The following is a 22,931-nucleotide window of genomic DNA, read 5'->3' as shown; positions in this document are numbered from 1 at the left end:
TGATGGTTGCTATGCTACTTGAATTCACAAACTAATTACCTTTAGCATCTTTCCTGTTGTTAGTTTCTAAATTACCAGTTACAAAAACTTTCTGCCATCTCCTGATTCCATTCTCTTTCTCAAAACTGCTGTCATTCTGTGCAAGCAGTACAGTGACATTGTATGTTGCATGACTTGTGCCTCACGGCCATGAAAGATTAGTACAAAATGGTGGGTGGCATCTGGAAAACAGAATGGTGTTACAGTGACATCACCAAACACAGCCACACATTAATAACAATGAAACACGTTAATCAAATTGCGCAGAAATTTGAAAAAATTAAACATTGTTTGAGAAACACGAAAATTGCAATTGTGTGGTATTTTCTGGACTACCATATACTGGTATTTCTGGTAACCTGGCAGCTATCCTCCATGGCTGAAGCTCGTCTAACAACTAGGATAATAAGCTTGGCCAGCAAGTGCCAGGCAATATTTTTAAATGGCCTAGCATGATGATCCACTGCACAATGGCAGATATTTGCTGTTTTCCAGCAGCAACCTATGCTCAGTGTACATCTCCCATGGTAGCCCCTGCTGTTGCACTCCACTTCCTTTAGAAGAAATACCTTAAAAAACAGCCTACATGCTGTACTCTTTAACATTAATATTCAATATCTGGATAGTTTTTATGGGTATGTTAAAGCAAGAGCAGAACAAAGGAAGACATTCTTCATGCTGTCAAATGCATCTCCTTCTGTTCTGCCTTTAATAATTAAATTTCATTAAGCTGGAATAATTGCTTTTCCTTTTTTTAAATATATTATAGTCTATTAAATATACTGTTAATCTGCTCTTCCTGTCCTTATCTAATACTGTCTTCATGTAATACTGTACATTGTTTTAACTTGTTCTGTGATTTAAATTGTCTACATTTTTGCTTGCTTTGACACAGTTACCCTTAATTCCTGCTCAGGTCACAGTTTAGTGGACTTTGCATGTTTTTGGCATGAATCTTTCTTGGGGTTCTCTGTTTCTTTTGCTCATGTCCCTAAAATGTCAGAGTCGTAATTGGCAGCTCTACATCAGACTTGATATGAGTGAATGAGGCTCAAATGTGATAGACTAGCACCCCATCCAACTGGATTAAGCAGGTTCAATGCACAATGATTGGGTACTTGATTTATATTTGTTGTAAGTCAATATATTTCATTTTGTTACACCTAACAAATATTAAAAATCTCAACTGCTGAAAAAAGTTTGATGAGAGTAGGCCAATCAGCTTCAACATGGTTCACTGGTTTTGTTTACTTATCTTTCCAACATAATAAATCCAGATTTGAATATATCTAAGGTGAAAATCACTCTCCCATTCCTTGGCAGAAAATGGCTAATTAACTCTTGGACCGCCAATATATAAGAAGTCTTGACATGTCTGTTTAATTATCTTGATCAGGTGATGCATAGTTTTGTCCCATTCTGGTCACTTAGTAGTTGTGATGTTTCAAATCACTACCCCCTAGTGATAGCAATAGTGCAGAAAAACTACATGTATTGGATTGATCTGAGGAAACCCTGTATATGTAAAGTTATACTGTATTATATGCAGTAGTTATGTAGATTTTTAAAAACCAAGATATATATTTGTGTAAAGAAAAACTTAATATCACATCTGGCTGTGGAATAATACTTTTAAGTATGTGGTGATCACAGGACCATGAAGTGAATGGTTTCAGTTATCCTGTGTGCAAGAAACTAGCTGAGAGGTTAATTTAGCACATAACTTTAATAAATGTCATGTTTCTTTCATCCAGCAATACACTCTCTGACCAATAGAGTGTCTCAGCAGCCAGCTATTAGTTTTGCGTACTATGATGTCAAAAAGTGACAGCTTTACCTGAGGTGATGGTATATTGTAGGAAAGAGGAGGAATTTTCCTTTGAATTTTTAAGTTGCATTTTCTCCAAGAATGCAGAAGGGGTAGCAACAGCTATTAATTAGGAAAATTTAAATCACAAGGATTCTAAACTCCATTTTACACCACTGGAAATGTCTAGATATGGATATTACAACATGTATCCTATTGTATCCAAAATTAATGATCATCAATTTAAAACTTTTTATGTCAGATAACACTGAGGTGAGCTTTGGAGACTACATTTTTAATATATGTACTATGGAAGACAGAAGTTTCAAGATAAGGTTATTACAGTAAACTTGCTAATCATGGTGCTGGACAGTGACAGCATGTTACATGATGATTAGATAAGAATTTCACTGTACTCTGTACACCTGACAGTGGAGACCCTAGAAAAACCTAACCGTCTGGGATGAACTGACTGCCACTCTGAATGGAGTTTATTCTTGCCATATGTCCAGTGTAGCAGCAACAGGCCCTTGAATCTCCATGATTCCAGAATTAAATTAAGTGAGTTCAAAAAATTAAAAGGACTGACGTCCTATGGCACGGTGGCGCAGAAGATACAGATCGAGCATTCCAGCTGTCAAATTTGCACATTCTACCTGCATGCATATTAGTCTAATTTATGGTTTCAAATTTTCTGTGTGTAAGGGGGTCATGTCCTGAACTGGCATGCTTTTTAGGGCCTTTTCCTGCCTTCTGCCTGATGTTGCTGGGACAAACCCTTTTATTAATCCATGTTTGAGAGCAGTATGTTTTGTTTCATTCACCAATTACTAAACCAGATTGTCCAGTTCAAGTTTGGAGAGTTAGAATTCTGAAGTAATTGTGATTAATATTCATTTGGCAAATTAATATAGAGGCCGCTGTATATATATTCTATGTAAATAGTGACGTTAAGACTGCTCAGACTGAAACTGACTTGATAACAAACATTAAATCATTCTTGTGTTCTTTGTTTGTTACCACTCTTGTGTCTCTACCATCTCTTAATAATTTATTCTATATGTGCATGTAGATTGTACTAATTACAAATATTTGGAAAATTTGCACTCAGAAAAAACAATATTGTTATCAATTTAAATTCATTCATTTGACAACATTCCATGAATTTCTAGGAAATTATTATAAATGAGCATGACATACACACTATATTATATACAGTATATGATTTGTACCAATGGCATTCATTCAATATACATAAATAACCTAATCTTAAACTTCATGGCTAGCTTTAAACTAATTTTGTCACAGAGATCACTCTCTGCCTCAAAGACCCTCTACCCTCTACCTCTTTTATTATTATACTAATATAATATAATATATTAATATAATAATTATATTATTTTATACCTCTACCTCTTTTATTTCATAAATTCTTTTTTAATAACTTTTTAACTGCTGTGCATTTGCAGCATACCTTTGTGTATATGGACCTTTCAATTGGAGGAAATGACGTGGGAAGGTTACTATTTGAGGTAAGACTTAAAAAATCAATAGAAATGAATATTTTAGGAATGTATAATGTATACTAAATATTAGTAAAGACTGACAATGCTATTTTGTTCAGCTATTTTCAGACATTTGCCCAAAGACAAGTAAGAATTTTAAAGCGCTATGCACTGGTGAGGCTGGTTCAACAAGTGACAACATAAACCTGAGCTATAAGGGATCGATATTTCATCGCGTAGTCCCAAACGGCTGGATTCAGGGTGGAGGTAAGCAAACAAGCAGTTTCACCCTGTTGATCAGGGTTACAAATAGTTCAAATTTCATATACTCTCTAGTTAAAATTAAAGTTAAAAAATAAAAGTGAATGAGTCCCAATTATTATAGATCTTGTGATGTTTCTTCTCACTAATATTTGTGGTGTGTGGCTGGGGGTGGTACCCAGTCGGGACGCCCAGGAGGACCGGAGGAGGGCTTATGCCTCCTCCAGACCACGAGGGGGAGACCACCCTGGTGGCTTTGGGGACCACGAGAACTGAGCTTGAAAGCTCAACCCTATAGGGGCCCGTGGTCACCACCAGGGGGCGCCCCGATGCCTGGAGAGCCCTCGTCCTTAGCACTTACACCAGGGACACCCAGAGTGCTTCTGGATGCACAGCCGGTACTTCTGCCACACTTGGGAGTACCGGTGGAAGATTATTAGGAGGCACCTGGAGCACATCTGGGTGTGTATAAAAGGGGCCGCCTCCCTCCATTCAAGGGCTGGAGTTGGGAATGCAGAGGATGAAGTCTTGGTGGAGAGGAGTGGAGGCGGACCTGAGAGGATGGCATTGAAGAAAGGCCTGGACTTTGGGGGTGTTTTGGGGTTGTGTGTGGCACATTTGTAAATAGAATGTACAATAAACGTGTGTTGGCTGAACTATCGGTGTCTGCCTGTCTATGTCTGGGCTATTCTCCACACATTTTACATTTACATTTATTTTCTTAGCAGACACATTTATCCAAAACAATTTACAATAGAGCTCAACGTAATCCAGTAAACATCAGTCTGGAGACTTGTTTGGGAGCAAGTGTTACAGGGCAAGGTTACAGAATTGATGAGCTTTAAACCAAACAGAACACAAAACCTAGTTAATCTTTCCTAAGCTGCAAGAACCTATGAAAGAAATGATCAATTAGACAGATAATCACAGAACAAGAGAGTCTTCAAACGCTTCTTAAACACATTGAGGGAGTCAGCAGTTTGAACAGATGTGAGCAGCTTGTTACACCAATAGGGGTTGCAAATGAAAAGAGTCTGGATTGACATTTGATGCCATACACGGTTGAATCACCAGACACTGTTCACTGGCAGACCCGACTGGGCAAGAAGGAGTATAAGAACTCACAAGTGCCTCCATATGAGTGCTGACCCATTGACCACTCTGTAGGCGAGCTTCAAGGATTTCAACTTAATGCATGCTGCCACAGGGAGCCAGTGTATGAATCTGAAAAGAGGAGTGATATGCGCCTGTCTTGGCTGGTTGAACACGTGTCACTGTATTTTGTATAGTCTGTGCGCCTTAGTAGCTCTACTGCCAGTAGAGAATGAGATGAGGTGACAGAGAATGCTACAGTAAGTTCTGAAAAGATAGCACTGCCTTCCCCCAGGCTGGATCCTTCTGCCTAGCCCCTGAATGAATTTTCAGAAAATGACACAGCCAGCCCAAATTGACAATGTAATTTATGTAAATGTAAGATTGACTGCAGAAGGATGTAGAGATGCATTGTGGTATGTTCCCAGCCAGAATTGGTTTTAGGTCCTTACCTGGACGGGACGCCAATAATATGGAAGGATGGGGAACAGCAATATATCAGGTTATTATCTCCCACCATATGCTAGATCACAGCAGACCTGGATATCGGTACCTGTTCAGGCACCAACAGGGAATGCTGAGAATTGTAGTTCGGTAGCACAGACATGCTGGGTTCCATGAGTGCCACAATGGGGTGCTGCAGGGAGTTACACTCCCTACTGTTTGAGACTCCCATAAGTGCTTGCAACAGGTGAAGCCCTGGCACTGGAAATACTTCCGGGTCCTCCATAAAAGAGACTGCACTGCCTGTTCCAGGTGAGTTGGAGCTGGGGGAAAGAAGGCAACACTTGACTTCGAGGAGTAGCAGTGTAGTGGAGAGAGAAAGAGAAAGAAAAAGAAACAATGCATATAACTATTTGTACAAGGTATTTGTAATAAAAACCTCCTTTATCTGAACCCGGGATTGTGTTTGTGTGTCATGTTTGCAGTTTGGGGCCCAGTGGTACCCCCTAACTTTCACAGTGGGTATATAAAGTTGAATCACTTTTAAGAATATGTTTCTAACCAATGGGCAGTACATCACTCCTAAAATACAGTACATGCAGTCTCCTGAGTACATGTGAAAACATGCTCAAAATAATCGTCTTAGTCAATGTGAGGGCAATAAAAAATGAAATTACTGAGAGACTTCAAGTAGAAATATTAGCAGACAGTATTTTCACTCAAAAAAGTGGTGGAAAATCATAAACCTCCAGCTGGCTACAGAACAGCAATTACTCACATCCAATATTTATTGACAGGGACGTATTTTAATTGTGTCTTTATTTTACTTTTTCCTATAAAGTTTTTTCATTTTAATATTGTGTATTATATTTGTGAGTGAGTGTGAATGTACATTTGTGAGTGTGCCTTGTATTATGTCTATCACCTTGAGCAGGTTCCAGATCCATACAACCAAAATTTGGATCGAATCACTTCAGTAAAGAATGAATTGATTTTCAGTTCAGTGGCACTTGACAGATAATAGTATAATAATATTTAGTGTAATAATATTTTTAATCTTGAGAAGAATTTGGCCTTTTTTGTTATGTGTGTATATGCATGTATGTTTCTTGCTCTCATAATGTTTGAATGGATTAACCAAACATGGCCAAATACAGAAATGTGAGAGTCCTGCTAACTGTGAACAAAACTGGAATAGAGTAACTTCTGTTTTACTGGTTACAATTTTTAAATGCCAAAAGAGACCCTAAAGTTTTTCTTTTCAAAAGAATGTTTCAAATAAAATGGAAAGAAAATTCAAATGTATAGAAGCATTTTTCAATGTTTTCAACCCACTCCTTATCTACCGTGATTTTACATTTATCTCAGATAATCTTTATTTAATAAGAATTTTATAAATGAATGTTGCTGAGAATGAAAATGTCTACAACATTGCTTCTAATGATTCAAAGAAACATTTGCCTACTTTTATGCAGCAGGAAAATCTTTGGCAATAAAACATAACATTAGCACTTAGCAATTTCACAGTTTGTTACATTTAGATAAGGCCTCATTAAATAGGGAGAACTGGTTAAATTCAAGCTTATGCTCAAAAATTCGGACGCGAGTGTAGTAGTCTTTGCGGCCTAGAAACCAAGTTACCTGAACTATTTTGTAACATTTCAGTAATTATTTACCGTTCTACTGCTGATATTTCTGATCATAAAATAGGCATGATAGCAATTGACGAGAAGAATTCGTAATTAATTGCAGAATTACAGTAATGAGTTTTCCTCTAGAGTGCCTCTTTATCTTGCACGATTTGGCTCAAAAACTAATCAGCACATTATCATCTCATAATAAGCTTAAGTTTTGAGTTTGCCATTTTACCTGTCCAGCCGTTTTAGCTCTAGACCAAGAGTTCCCAATGTGGTCGTTGATTTGAACTTTCTACGGGTCGAAAGTTTCAATAAAAAAATTTGGGGGTCAACGACAGCAAAAATAGACACCCTTACTACTGCTATTTCTTTGTTACTTCAAAATATCTATGATTCCAATAGGTACCTAATTAAGTAAAAAAATTCAAAAAATCACTTTTTTGATAAAAACACATTACATACCAAACTTGCAAACGAAAAGGTGAAATGTGTCATTAAAAGAGTCACACGTAAGAATGCATGAAAATACATGTAGTACAAACATGTCTGTGCATTGTCTTATTGAACGTATCAAAGCAAGTGCGGACATGAAAAACTGTTGCATGTCTGCACTTGCTTGCGGTGGGACGAGACGACGGATATTCGATATTAGCAGAATCTATCAGTCTTGTATGGTCATGCTTTCATAAAGCACTATAAATTGGTTTGTTAGATGTGACATGTAGTTATTTGTGATTTGAACTTTGAATATAATTATTTAATGAGAAGCAGTACTACGAAAAAGAAAATCAGAGGACAGTTTATTTATTCGAGTTTGAACAAAAATCTTCTGTTTCAAGTAATTACATGCTTTATTATTTTTTTTATCACAGGGGCTGTTGAAATTGTTTGTTAATAAAAGTTTTTATTTCTTCAGATAATAATATGACTAAACCAAAAAAGAAATGCAGACAGTACAGCTTGGACTATTTGTACTTATTTTGAATTTACATATATATTTTATAAATGTCAAAAATGTAAAAAAAAAAAAAAAAGCTCATTTTTTTTTGCTTTAATTTTCATTAGTGCAGGTTTCGATATTAAATGTTGCAGAAAATAATGCCTTATTCTGTTGTCCTTTTATCTTTTTCAATCATTAATTACAAGTGATTAAAATGAAAAGTTTGATATCTAGTGAAATACTTAATATCGTGTACTTTATTAATTTGAGTAAGTAAAGTAAATGACTAGGGGGTTGACTGTTTTAAAAGTTTTTGGTAAAGGGGTCTGCGGCCGAAGAAAGTTTGGGAACTTTTGCTCTAGACCATCCTGAAGAAACTGTGACACACACACACACATGCACTCATCATCAAGATAGTAATGTTTTCAGTATAAGGAGACACTAAAATGTCGACATCTGTCGAAAACCAGAGATCAAAATTTTTGACGAATCTAAAGCTTTCGCTCCTCCCCCATAAACGCTATGTTATGGTGGTTTGGGATTAAGCAAGAAGGATATTGAAGTGGCAACTGGTTGATTGTGAATGTTAGAGGAAACAAAGACAGAAATGATAAAAATGGTGGAAGACCAGATGTGTACAAAATAATAATAATATAATAATACTGCATACTTTGATATATTGTATAAGTTAATTGTATGGACATAAAGAATGTGATAATTACTTTTTGAAAGGCTCATCTTTTGAATCTGAAAGAATTTCCTATAACAACGGTGGGGGGGGAGTGTTAAATTCTTGCTGAATAAATGATTTTGATAAATAACAGCTCCGTTTATCACATCTCTTACATTGTAAATTCTGTGAATCTGTGAATGTTGTCTTGAGCACTGGCTCTGAGTTTACCATGACTTGATTTCTGTTCAAAGATAGGGAGAATGTTAATCTCAGTTCTTCTTTCATAGAGTTCTAAGGCGTAACCAGCATGTTTAAGTATGCTATTATAAGTCTTATTAATGATTTTAAAAAATATTTTATTTAACATCTCTATTTATTTTATATACCTACAGACATATATAAAGGAAAAGGCGATGGAGGGCACTCAATTTATGGGCCAACGTTTGAAGGTAAAAGTGGTTTCCTTCTTACAGATAAGTTAATAGTTTTATATCTGGCTTCTCACATACTAAGAGCTCTGGCCACAGTAACTGTAAAAGTTCATCCACTCAGCTATGTGAGTTGTCCGGTTGCCACGTGTTCTGTTGGGTACATATTGTACTTATATATCTTATATTTCAACATTTTATGCATATTTATTGATATTTATTTTTTGTTGTTCATTTCAATTGCTTTTTTATATTTTTGATGGATGTTTCTGCACAAGGGGGACTAGCAACAAACTGTCATTATACTTCTATAAGGTGTAGGGACAGTAAATCAAAAAGAACTGAACTAGAAATTAATCTAGTTCATAGTTCATTGAAAATATTCTGAAATGTTTTTATTTTTGGTTTTACCAGTCAAAGATTTCAAAAATCAAATTTAGATGTTTCCTTGCCCCTGATTTGAATTAAAGCAGGTTTTGTCAAGGCAACAGGTCTGTGTTGCTTTTATTTTATTTTAATTTTGATGTTTTTTTTTATTTGTTACCACTTATTTGTCTTTGTTTCCACATTTTACTTTGTATTTGTTGTTTCCAATTCCGTGCCATTTGACTTAAGTGACTACAATCATGGGATTGTCATGGTAAGTCCAGGGTCTCACCTTGACGTGTTGTTTTCTGCATTCTTTGTATTTTACTTGTGGCTGGCGTTTCTGTCATGTTTAGCATATGTATGCATATGTGTATATATATAGTATGAATTAAGAATCCAAGACATCATAAAGTTTGGGGCAGCCACCCGTATATTGTTCTTCCCAGCTGCAAAAGGGTTTTTAAATCAGAAGCACAATGTGCATATCACAGAGTCCAAAACAGAACTGACTATAGTAGCCCAAGATGGAGTCTTTAAAGGTCTGGAGAGGAACTGATGTCAGCAAAGGGGCCGGAACCAGAAGTGACATCATCAAAGGAGCCGGCTTTAGAAGTGACGTCATCAAAGGGACCGGCTTTGGAAGTGACGTCTTCTGAGGAGCCGGAACCTTGCAGGATTTCCCAGGAAACGTCTGTAGAGAACTGAGAAAGACAGTCAGCGCACTACGTCACCCCTGGTCAGCTGCAAAAGGATTTAGAGAGCACAATTGATGTTGCTGGTTTGTGTTCCCAAAATGGACTGCCCTTGGTTTGGCAAGATGGAGGATTTATAGTCCGTAACCTGCAAGTGACTTCAGTCTGGGAGCCGGAACCGGAAGTGATGTCGGTCTGTGGGCAGGAACCGGAAGTGATCTGCAGAATTAACAGAAACAGGATTAGAGCACCTCGCCACCCCCTGGCCCGGCAGGTAATAACCTCTACTTGGTCCACTCAGCTCGCTCCTAGTCGCACGTGTGTGACAATATATACTGTATATATATATACAGTATATATATATATATATGTATATATTCATTTCATTCGTAGTCTGAGTCCCGACCTGATTGTATGGGTGGTTACCTACCAGGTAACGCCTGTGGTTGGTCTGCCATTCGGCAAACATCCGCCACGGGGCCCTCTTTCAGTTCCGAGAAGCATATCATGGAATGTAGTTTACTGTCAAATAATGCAAAGAGTATGCGACACATGTTTCACCCTTCTCAGTCTACGAATGCAATGAATGTAATTACTCCGATTTACAGGCTGTCAAATAAATGAACTACACGCCGTGGTGCAGCGTATAGGGACTTCGTCTCTGACGCTGACGTCCGAGGTTCGATCCCCGTAAGGGGAGCAGTGGAGTGTGTATGCCTGATGAGCCCAAATACGTGTTGCATACTCTTTGCATTATTTGACAGTAATCTATTCATATATATATATATATATATATATATATATATATATATATATATATATATTGTCACGCTTGGGTCACAGATTTGCACAGAGACACAGGAGATTGTAGAAAACAGGAATTTTATTCAAACACTGCAAACAAACATTTGTTTCTTTTTCAAAAGCTTAAACGTGCTCCATGACAAGTCAGAGATGACAGTTCCGCTAGGAGCAGAGAATGTCAGACAGAGAGAGAGAGATAAAAGCAAAACAATCAATTCCAAAACTGGCAGGCGCTGCATAAGGCTTTTAAGTAGGTGGAGTACCGCGCAAGGTCTTTATTACGCGTTATAGCGCAAGTGAGAAGGGTAAGGAGCAGTGTGAAGTTAGACTGTGTTTCAGGGGTATTCCCAGGAGCGTCTGTGTCCTCTTGGGGTGCGATCACCCCTCGAACTTACAATATATACACATATATATATATATACAGTAATCCCTCGCTATATCGCGCTTCAACAAGGGCTTCACTCTATCTGGATTTTAAATGTAAGCATATCTAAATATATATCACGGATTTTTGCTGGTTCGCCGCTTTCTGCGGACAATGGGTCTTTTAATTTATGGTACATGCTTCCTCAGTTTGTTTGCCCTGTTGATTTCATACAAGGGACGCTATTGGCGGATGGCTGAGAAGCTACCCAATCAGAGCATGTATTACATATTAACTAAAACTCCTCAATGCTATAAGATATACTTCCCATGCGGTGCTCGATTGTTTGCTTGTCTCTGCCTCTATCTCCCCCTCTCTGACATTCTCTGCGCCTGACGGAGGGGGTGTGAGCAGAGGTGCTGTTTGCACAGAAGCTGTTTGCCTAGTGGATACGAACGCACCTCTAAGCACCTCTAAGAAATGCCGGCCGCTTTATCGCGGTGCTTCCAAAAACACACTTATTGATTTTTTGATTGTTTGCTTTAATCTCGCTCTCTCTCTCTCTCTCTGACGTTCTCTGCGCCTGACGGAGGAGATGTGAGCAGAGGGGCTGTTGGCACAGAGGCTGTTTGCTTAGAAGATACTGACGCTCCTCTAAAAAATGCCGCGGCAAACTTAAAAGCACACGTATTGATTTTTTGATTGTTTGCTTTTCTTTGCGAGCGCTCTCTCTCTCTCTCTCTCTCTGAAATTCTCTGCTCCTGACGAGAAGAAGATATATTTGCATTCTTTTAATTGTGAGAAAGAACTGTCATCTCTGTCTTGTCATGGAGTACAGTTTAAACTTTTGACTAAAATGTGTTATTTCATGTCTAGAGGGCTCTAATAATGTTAACAGTGTGGGAGAGTTTCTAAGGGCTTAAAATATATAAAAATAACCATACAAATATATGGTTTCTACTTCACGGATTTTCATCTATCGCGGGGGTTCTGGAGCATAACCCCCGATCGTATATATATATATATATATATATATATATATATATATATATAGGATATATATATATATATATATATATATATATATATTGTGGAGACTGGCCCAGACACAGACAAGCGGACACGTTCATCTCACCCACAATCACGTTTATTTACAAATATAAGTTCACAAGTGCACCACAAAACCCCCAAAAGTCCCCAAAGTCCTGGCCACAACAATGCCTTTCTTCCACTTCAGGCCGCCTTCTTGCCTCCTCCAGCAAGCTCAGTCCTCTCCGCTCCCGACTCTTGCCCTGATTGAAGGGAGGTGGCCCCTTTTATTATCACCCGGATGTGCTCCAGGTGGGTTCCAGCAATCACTCGCCGACGCCCTGTGTGGTGGAAGTGCCGGCTGCATCCCCGGAAGCACTCCGGGTGTCCCTGCTCTTCTTCCCCCTAGCACTTCCTGGTGTTGGCGGAAGTGCTGAGGTCCAGGGCTCCCAAGGCACAGGAACGCCCCCAAAGCAACCAGGATGGCGGCCCCCTCGTGATTCAGGGCGCGCATAGACCCTCCTCCGGTCCCTCAAGGCGTCCCGGCCAGGTCGTTGCCCCTGGCATCCCTGACTGTACCCCTTTGTCATGTCAAGTGTAGTCAAGAATTTGGCTGGTCCCAGTCTATATATATATATATATATATATATATATAGATAGATAGATAGATAGAGTGATACAACCTCTAGGGTCCTACTATGTCAACCCCAATCCTATCAAAGGGAACGTCAATAAGGGGAAGGGGAACCAGAGGCGCTAACCTCCTCATTAATCAGTGAGCCCATGTTCAGCGACCCGATACAACAAATCATTATCAACGACAAAGTGAGGTCCCTGTGGCATGGGCAAATCGCGCGTTGGCGTTAACGAGAACCACTGCATTCTTTATGTGTTTCAGAGAGTCGTCATTCCACTGTTCTCTCTTGAAAGAAGCCGGGTCGCTCTAAACTGAAAGTGCAACTCAGAGAGCGGGTCGGTCTGACCTCAAGGCGGAGATTCCTCCTCGCTGCGGGCGCTAGTGGATGGCGTAGTAGCCCGCGACGGTCGGGAGTGTCTTCGTCACTCTCTTGGCCTACCGCCCCACTCCCTGTCGGCTGATTACGGTGTGGAAGCAACTTGAGATGAATCGTTGTCATCTATAACGAGGCCATAAGTTTTGGGAATGCTTTCTAAACTACGCGTTACTATCAGACCAGTCTCGCCCGAGGATTACGGAAGCGGAGGATCCGGATGCACCGCCACGGTAAGCTGTCGAAGGGTTCCTCCGAGACATACGTAACACCGGGCGGTATTGTATGCGGATATCTCCGTGTATACATTTTAGACTGGTCTTCTTTTAATCCACTGTTGCGGTAGAATAAAGCGGCGAGCACGACAGACCGTTACTGCGGAATCGAACAGCGCTGTTATCTTATGTCCATTAATAAGAAGCTCCCCGTATGTTTATCCGCCAGGGATTGCTAAGGGCACACAAACAACCCGCCATTGTCCCCTACGGTCCGCCTTGTTCCCGACAGGTCGCAAGCCAGACGGCCCGGCGACTTCGAACAAGCTCTGGAATGCGTGGAAGGGACTGCTTTAGTGGACATAGCTCCCGGGTAGTCCACAGAGCGGCTGTTCTGCCCTCCCAGGTTTCACAGCCGGCCTCTGGGTTTGCAAGAGCTGCAGCAGCTCGTCCATAGAATGGAATTAGCCCCAGGCGGCTGGGCAAATTCCTGGGGTAGTCTTTTAGCAGCAGAAAACAGGCCACTTGCTGCACTATTTGTAAGGGGTTAACTCGAATGGCGTAGCCACTCACCCACCTGTTGCCAGAGAGCCATAGCCTGCTCTGACAGCCCTTTGCTTGGGTTAAACTCCCAGTTTATGATTTCCTTCACCTGCCGGCCTGGGGACAACCCATCGTTAACTGGGACCTTGGTCCCGATGGGCAGCTCGGCTTTCCTGCCAAGGAGAGCATACTGAGCCACTCGTGTGTGTTCCCCAGAAGCCAGCCCACGCCTGTGGGTCCCCTCTACATTCTCCACGAGATGGGTGGTCCCCCCGGTTATGCTCATGGAGCAGAGCCTGCACAGCGTCCTTCCTGACCCTCTGCGCACTCCCGCCCTGAAACTCGGCCCGGTACTCACCCACTACGCCACTGTAATAAGTGGAGACCAGAGGCGAAAGGTTTGGGGCAGCCACCCGCTTATTACGGTTTCCGGCTGCAAAAGTCTTTGAGGCATTGTAAAGTTGTTTACACAACAGAGTCCAAAACAGAACTGCCTGCCTAAGCAAGGCAGTGAGCTTTATAGCACAGAGGGCGGAAATGATGTCGTCCTCTGGGCGGAACTGGAAGTGACATCATCCTTGGGGCGGAACCGAAGTGACCTCATTCTTGGGGCCGGAACCGGAAGTGATGTGTCCTTCCTGGAAATGGCTCCTGGTGGGATTTCCGGGTAAGACCTGCAGAGAACTCAGAAAGAGCGTCAGTGCACCCGCCCCTGGGCAGATGTATAAACAGTATTTCCTAAGCCCTTCAACCCCAAACCCCAACACGATCACCAAAACACAGTCCTTTATCAAAAATAAACAAAGGTTTTATTTAAATACCTCCAAAATCTCACCAATACACACAAAACACTGTTCTTTTTCTCTCACCACCACACTGCCCTCCTCCAGTCAAGTGTTGCCTCTCTACCACCCAGCTCTGACTCGCCTGAGTAAGGGAGTACGATACCTTTTATTACAGACCCGGGAATACTTCTGGTGCCAGGGCAGTTGCCTGATGGAAGTACTTCCGGGTCACATGGAACTCCATTATTTGATCAGGGAACTTTTTCCCCTTGGACCCCCTTTGCGGCACCCCGTGACCCCAGCAGGGCTGCCCTGTCAGACTACATTTCCCGGCATGTCCTGCTGGCTTCCCATCTAGCGTGCTGGGGGAATAACAGTTCCCTAGCTATCTCTCTGCTTCTATAGGGGGTGTCTGTCAATTTCTTCCTTCCGGGTCTGCTTCCTTTCCTGGCTGGGATGTCTGTCCAGCCAGTGTGGCATCTACAATAGATATATATTTAGTTTTGCTACATTTTTTCTTGGTAGTTTTTTTTTTTACTTTTGGTACTTCCTTGATGTAATCAGCTAATTACATTATCTTCTTTCTTGTGCAGATTTGGGCCGAGATTTTCAATGAATTAATTACCCTCAGTTGAAGTCATTTGCTTTATGGTTTAATTTAAACACCTGAAGTCACCTCCACAGTTCAGTGGCAGTGCTGCATTCTTCTGCTCTCTTACCTTTCATTTTGTTTAGATTGGTTTTGTGTTCATCCTTTCAAGTTTTTGAATTTTGGATTTAATATTTAATATTTGAATTTTTGGCTTGAATTTAGTTTTCGCGTTTTGTTTTTAATTTTGCCTATTTATTTAGTTTTGAATATTGCTTCTTCTTTTGAACTTAACACATTTGTTTAGGAATGTGGAAGAAAAACAGAAATACCTGGGAGAAATCCCATGTGAATACATAGAGAACCCAAAAACTCCATGCAGACAACAACCAGGCACTCAAATCAAAATTCACGATGCATAAATGAGAACAGTCACCACTACAGTATATTGTGCCATCCCGGTAAATGTCATACTAAAGCATAAATAATTGTACATGACCAATACTCTTTTCTTAATTTTAAATATTCAAAAAGAAATACTGTAATGTGTTATAAAAAAAAACGTGCTCCTTTTTTGCTAATAGAAAGCCTTTTGTAAGTAGTGGATATAATCTATCTTCTTAGCTATGCAAGCACATAAAGTCTCTGGGTATAGACAAAATATGGATAAGGAATTAACAGTATCTATTAGTGTGGTGCATTGCTTAATTATGTGTAATAGGACATTTCTATAATATAGTTTATTTCATTTTCAGACCTAATTTTTCCAATACACAATAACATTGGGCTATTGCTGGAAGTTATTGTTATTGGGATACCAGTCAGTCACAGTGTACTGTCACACATCAATATGGGGGAAATCACCCTAACTTGCATGTCTTTGGGATGCAGGAAAAAATGGAGTAGCTGGGAAAAGATAAAGGGAGAACATGCAAACTCTACTTAGACAAGGTATCTGTGAATCGGCAGCACTTGCTACTGTGCCACTAAGCTGACCATATTCAGATTAATTTAAAGAATCTCAATTATTTATTCAGATTGAAAGCATCCTATTGTGTGGTTTGCTTATAGTTTGCAATGTGGTGTGACATTTTCATGCTATTATTTTGTCAAGCCAACTCTAAACCCATTAGCAATCGGATAATGTCAAAGTCTCTGTATAGCACTTCAGAGTCAAATTTCTCTGTCAACTAAACCCCTTTTAATGCACACACATTATGATATTAACAATGTTGGTGGCATTTATTTTGTTAATTTTAGCAGTTTTATAAAGTTCAGTTAAGGCTGTTTTCAGCACTTTGATGCTTGTGATGTAACTCTATATTTTGGAGTGTAATAAAGAGAGCAGGTGCTCTGAGAAATATAAACCTATAAAAAAGATTGAATGTATCAGGATTTTCTTGGAATCGCAGAAATCACAATGCTTGCCCTATAATACTGGCCTTTATTACTTACAAATAGGACAAAACATTTGTGCATTTTAGGCTGAACAGGATGAGGAATGATTATGCCATCAGCACTTTTTTATGATTACTGATCTTTTTCGAGATGCCACAAATAATGAACTTTCCATCTATGGAGGTTTCTAGTCTTGCTGCATGTTTTTCTATCTGGCCATCCATTATCTGAAAATGTCTGTTTTTTCATTATTCTGTCAATGGAGGTCAGAGGTCATTCCAACACAACATCGACAATCATTTATTTTTGTATAACCCAAAATCACACAAAGAATGCCTCAATGGGCTTCAACAGGCCCTGTTTTTTGACAATCACAGCCATAAGAAGACAAGAAAAAACTCCTTGTAGGGAAAACAAATAGAAGAAATCTATTCTGAAGGCAGTTCAGAGAGAGACCCCTTCCAGAACTATTACATATGAGGATACAAATTTGTTGAAATACATCAAAATTAAATTAGAAAGTAGTTAACATAATTGACAAAACAAAACCACATCTGTCCATCAGCTGGATTGTAGAAAAGAAGTTAGTCAGAGTCCTGGAAACCTCGGCCAACAAGACGCCCTACTGGCCATTCTAAAGCTAAGTCAGTGCTTGACCGGCCAATCTGATGAAAGGACCCTTCTACCTAATGATTCCAGTGCTCCTTTATCAGATATGATTTTCCATAGGCAGGCAAACAACTTGGCATTAGGGGAATGGTGCCACATGTGAGTACAGAGAAAAGAAATAGAGTAGGCGAGGGTTAGTAATAAATTATAACTTATCATATTACTTATGATTTAGTGCTAATGACTAACTACAGAGATGCACAGCTAATCAGCAGTTCTAGTCAGGGTATGCTAAACTGAAGTTGTGAGGTGCAGGGACACTCTTATAGTAGCAGGCAGACCATTCCACTGTTTTGGGGCAGTGTAACTAAAAGCTCAACCTCCCACTGTTACAGACCACCATCTTAAGATCCAACTACAAACAATCCTATACTTGCTCATGCTGAGACAACATAATTTTGGTTTGTGGGTGGGAATCCCATATGGACACAGGGAGAAGATGTGACCTCTGCATGGAAGTCACATTAATTCTTTTGCCATAGAAATTATACATGGAATTTAACAACATTATAATGTTGCTTTTAAGAAATACTAAACTTTTAGCACAAAAACATACAGAATGCCACTTTTAGAAATTCATCAGTGCTTCATGCCATCTTCATTTCATTTAGTATTTTTTTTATTCAGCTCCCTCGTGTAGGTTTTGAGTTTGTGGGGTTGAAGCCTTATATTAATGTTGCATTCTCATGTGTTGCAGTGATCAGAAGACTGAAAAAAAAGTCTTTACTGAAGCAATAGAAGTTTAAAGGCTGTGAATCTGGCTGCCTGCTTTAAAGTTGGTTCTTTGCTCCTTTTCAAAGCTTATTTAATAATAATAATAATAACACTACTCAAAGCACTTTTACATAGTGAGTGGGGAGCCACTTCAGCCACCAATAATGTTTAGCATCCACCTGGATGATGCAACAGCAGCCATTTTTGCACCAGTACGCTCACCAAATATGAGCTATTGGGTGGTGAAGTGGTGAGAGATAGTTAGCCAATCAGAGACAAGGGATGATAAGGGGGCCACAATGACCAGGAAATGGTGGGCAATTTAGCCTGGTCATCAGCATACACATTACTTTTTACGAAGGATGCCCAGGGATCTTTTATGCGCACAGAGAGAGAGAGAGAGAGGTTGGAAGCATGCGCTGATTACAGTGCAACTGGTGACACCTTAGGTCCTTGGTTTTATGTCTCGTCCAAAGAACAGCACAGTTTTTACAGTACAATGTCCTCATCACTGGGACCCCCATTCAGACTACATGGTAACTACCCCCTACTGGTTTCACCAACATCTTTTCTAGCAGCAGCCCAAGCTTTTCCTAGGTGGTCTCCCATCGAAGAACTGTCAGGGCCTGAACATGCTTAACTTCGGGTGAAGTGCATGTAATATGGCTATCATATTGACATTATCATATTGACTTTGGTTTGCTTTGGTAATGTATTATGGTTCTTCTTGAGTCTTCATTTTGGATTTGCAATAAATTACAGTTCTTTAGACTTACTGCTCTTGTTTTTAGACATGACTTAGCTATTTCTTGTGTTTTGGCTTTTTTAATGAAAATTTGCCTTCTAAATTTATTTGTCCAATTCTGTTTTCTTAGTTTTTCTAACTATTGTTTTCTTGTATTACTCTTCCCTTTATAATTAATTTAATTATTTTTTTCTGGGTTGTGGTCTTCTTAGCAATTTTGGTCTCCCTAGATAGGAAAGATCATAATGTTATTAACTTACTACATCTTTAGCAACTTCTCATGCATCTCTATTTACTTAGTAAAACTAACCTTCATCTGCCTAAGCTGTGTCCACATAAAATCTAGAAAAAAATACACCAGGGGTGACATATCACTTGGGGACAAATAGAGTATAATCTGTCTGTCTGTCTGTCTGTCTGTCTGTCTGTCTGTCTGTCTGTCAGTCTGCCTGCCTGCCTGCCTGCCAGCCAGCTAGCTGGTTAAGAGTTTCTCTTACTGCAGTGTCACGTGTTGATCAACAGATGGTGCTGTTACTTTATGTCTGTATATAGAGTGGGTGCCTACTTAAGAGCCTTTAAATGATTGGTGCCATCTATAGCCAATCATTTCCATACACCAACAGAGTTTGTTTGCCCTCTTGTATCTCATAGCAACCATTTTTCTTCACTGTGAAAGGAAGGTTTATTAAAATTATGCAGCTAATTTTAAACTTAATCTTTGTTCCTGCTTTTTTCATTTTAAGTGGCACTGCTTTACAATCACAATCACAATCATTTTGTAACAGTTTATTGCATATGTATCAGGAGACCACCCTCCTAGCTTCTCTCCTCACTAGGAGACAAAGAATTCAATATTTAAAATGAGCTCATTTTTCCCCTGTTTCATTTGCACTGGGTGGTCACACAAATCATTCAGATTTTATTTTATATAACACAATTCACTATATGCACTATAAAAAGGCGCTTCACAGGTTAACAAGATTATAATACTGCATTGAACAAAAAAGCACTACAGTAAAGGAAAAAACAGTTACTGTACAAATAGGTCAGACAGTTTACACATTTCAGGACTTAGTTAACTGTTTTCATAGTTAGAGGATTTTGTTTATTTACTTCATCAGAGACAGATATGAATACATATAATAAAATAAATTCTCTCAAGATGTAATCAGAAACTGAGGTTGCACATAATGTTTCTCTACATGATTTTAAAAGTTCACTAGTGCTTTAAAAATTCAGCCTGCTTTGTTTAACATATCTTACTGAAAACTGAATGTTACAGACAAAGAATACCAAATTTCAACTAAATCGGTCCACTAGCATTTGAGCTGTTACTTGCAAACAGACAGACAGACAGACATGATAAGAACAGTGAGTTCTTCACATTTAAGGAAAACACAACTAAAATGAGCCAGCTGTGGACACAAGGAGGACCTTGAAAGTATTCCTGACAAACCTCAGGAAGATACAGTATAAGATTACAAAATAGTATGCAATGTATCCATGACAGGAAAAAAAAGTAACAGTAAATAACAAAAGGAGAAAATCAGATGAAGCTCAGCCACTGTACATAATAAGCTACAAACTAACAGGACAGAATAAATCCACAAATTCTTTGAAAGGTGTCGAAGGCTCCACGTTAGGCAACATAAAAGTACCAAAAGAAGGAATAAATTAAACAAAGCTCTGCTGTCCCAACCACTCTAAATGGGTTTTTGTATTTTAGGTGGGACCGGCTCATTCACTTACCCAGACCCCAAGCTGAGCCTAAAGCATGCACTTTCTTTTCATCTTTCATGAATCTGGCACCAGTAAGCATTTTTAACAATATTTCTTCCTGACTCTAACCTCATTAGACCTCATGGTTGAGAAGGTTTTTAAATCCCTCTTAGGATGAGTTCAACATAAAGGCAAAAGACCACATTTGATTTAGGGCACAGAAAAACAGGATCTAATAGCTCCTTCATGGTGGACAAATGTAATACTTGTAAGAAAGAAAGTAAAATGTAGCTGCAGTAGTAGAGTAGTATTGTCACATATAGTATACAGTGACCTGCACGTCCAGCCAACATGTCTGTTTGCACTCTCTGGTGCCATGATAAAGAAGAATATATTAAATGCAACCGTCAAGATATTAGGTATTAAGCAAACAGCTTGAACCCTCTTGTTCCTAACATGAATTATTGCTATATGTCTCTTTAAAAAAATACACTCATTCTTGCAATATATTTTGAACTGCTGTAGAAATAAAGTGCAAAACATGATATTCAGAAAAGGGCAGCATGGAACACAAAGTGTCTGTATGAGCGAAAATCCGTTGTATGGTTACAGCTGGCGTCTGTAGGAAGAAATGGTTGGTCACAAACTTATCGCAGAGCCATCTCAGGGACTGTATGAACAGAAGCCAAAAACAGCAGACTTATTTACAAAGTTAAAGAGGGCATTTTGCAAAGCAAACACTGTACTTTTATACTGTATACTTTTAAAACTGGACTTTTGGCGTCTTCGTGTATTACTAGGCTTAAACTGTTTTCCCAAGTTGCGGTGTCATTTTGCTACAGACTATATCTGTAATTCTTTGGGTGGTGTTCAGTGGTTTAAAAAAAACGGGTCTCACACCAAGAAAGCCCAGGACCACGGAAAGTGAAGGAAAAGGATTTGAGGGCAATGGATACCTGAGTAAAGACAGAATAATGGCTGTCTAACCAGTGATGATAATGGTGATACAGTGCAATATTCATTTCTGCTGTTCTTGACGAGCAAAAATTTTGAACTCGCCTTATCATTCTTTAAATATTCATTGTAAAGAATGAGTTTATTAGTAATATTTTAATTGTTCAAATGTTTTACAAAATCTTTCTTGCGTGGTCTTTAAATTAAATCAAATGCCTTGTCATCATGTAGACCTTTTCCATGGTGATTTATCTAAGCTGTTGTTAAGCATCTTTGAATGTCTTTTGTTTTCTCAAGATGCCTAACCAAAAGGTTCTAAATGATCTATATCTCTCTATTATATAAAAAAATCCTGCGACGAGACAAAACTTTTTTCAAGAGATTTTTTCAAGTTCCGCAAGACGAGACTTTGGACATAAGATTTTTTCAAGTCATGCCCTCCTCTCATCCATATTCAACCATGCAAACGGTCGTCTCTCTCCTCTCATTTGTGTGAATGCTTTTGACAGACACAATTCCTGCACCCTCAGCTCTTCTAAATTTGAACATTTTCCTCACTTTAAGTTCCCAATTAAAGAAGATTTATTATGTCCAAATCTTATTGAAGAATTTCATCATGATGGGTTATCAACAGAAAAAATGAGTACACGGGCAATCCTAGCACCAAGAAACGATGAAGTGAAACGAATTAACGCTAAAATTGACAATTGGTTACACGGCAGATTGGTTAAATGCATATCAAAATGAAAACATCAACTTACAATACCTAGAACCGTTAACACCATCCACTGTATCAATTACTGTAGAAAGAAGGATGTATCCAAAAAATGTACATCTTCAGGGGATAACATTAGACAACAAAGGAGATCTTGATATGCCATTCATATTAAAACATTAACAGTTTCCTGGTAGAATAGCTTTTGCAAAGACAATTAGCCAAACATTCAAAAAAGTCATTTTATTTAATAGAGAGAAAGAAACTAAATTCAGTCACGAGCAATTATACGTTGCGTTGTCACAATGAAAGTTCAAACACAGAATCAAACTTCAATGCGATATTGACGAAAATTTTATTCAAAAAATTGTTTTTACTGAATTTTTACAGTAAAGTGTACGTTTAAAAAATATTTGCATGTTAATTTCAAAGCAAAAAAGAACGAATTTGTATTATGCAAAGAATAACTCTTAACACAACATGAAACATAATTTACTTTCAAATTATTAAGTTTTCCTATTTTTTAATATGGTTAATTACTCCCTGAAATATAAAATAGTTAGTTCTATTATACATACAGTTGAGCTTGAAGGTTTGTGAGCCCTTTAGAATTTCCTATTTTTCTGCATAAATATGACCTAAAACATCATCAGATTTTCACTCAAGTCCTAAAAGTAGATAAAGAGAAACCAGTTAAACAAATGAGACAAAAATATTATATAGTTGGTCATTTATTTATTAAGGAAAATTATCGAATATTACATATTTATGAGTGGCAAAAGGATGTGAAC

The 22,931-nt window shown here is 38.8% G+C and overlaps 1 protein-coding gene across 1 annotated transcript in view; it reads left to right on the top strand.

Moving 5' to 3' along the window:
• ppil6 (peptidylprolyl isomerase (cyclophilin)-like 6) overlaps nt 1-22,931 on the top strand; it is a 46,240-nt gene that overhangs the window by 14,652 nt on the left and 8,657 nt on the right. The window contains exons 4-6 of the mRNA XM_039749954.1: nt 3,316-3,378; nt 3,471-3,618; nt 8,791-8,847. Coding sequence (XP_039605888.1) covers nt 3,316-3,378; nt 3,471-3,618; nt 8,791-8,847 — 268 coding nt within the window. The remainder of the gene's footprint in view (nt 1-3,315; nt 3,379-3,470; nt 3,619-8,790; nt 8,848-22,931) is intronic.

This window comes from Polypterus senegalus, chromosome 3 (genome assembly GCF_016835505.1).
Source record: "Polypterus senegalus isolate Bchr_013 chromosome 3, ASM1683550v1, whole genome shotgun sequence".
Lineage (NCBI taxonomy): Eukaryota > Metazoa > Chordata > Cladistia > Polypteriformes > Polypteridae > Polypterus > Polypterus senegalus.
The sequence above is the reverse complement of the archived record's forward strand: the minus strand, read 5'-3'. Positions and strand labels throughout refer to the sequence as shown.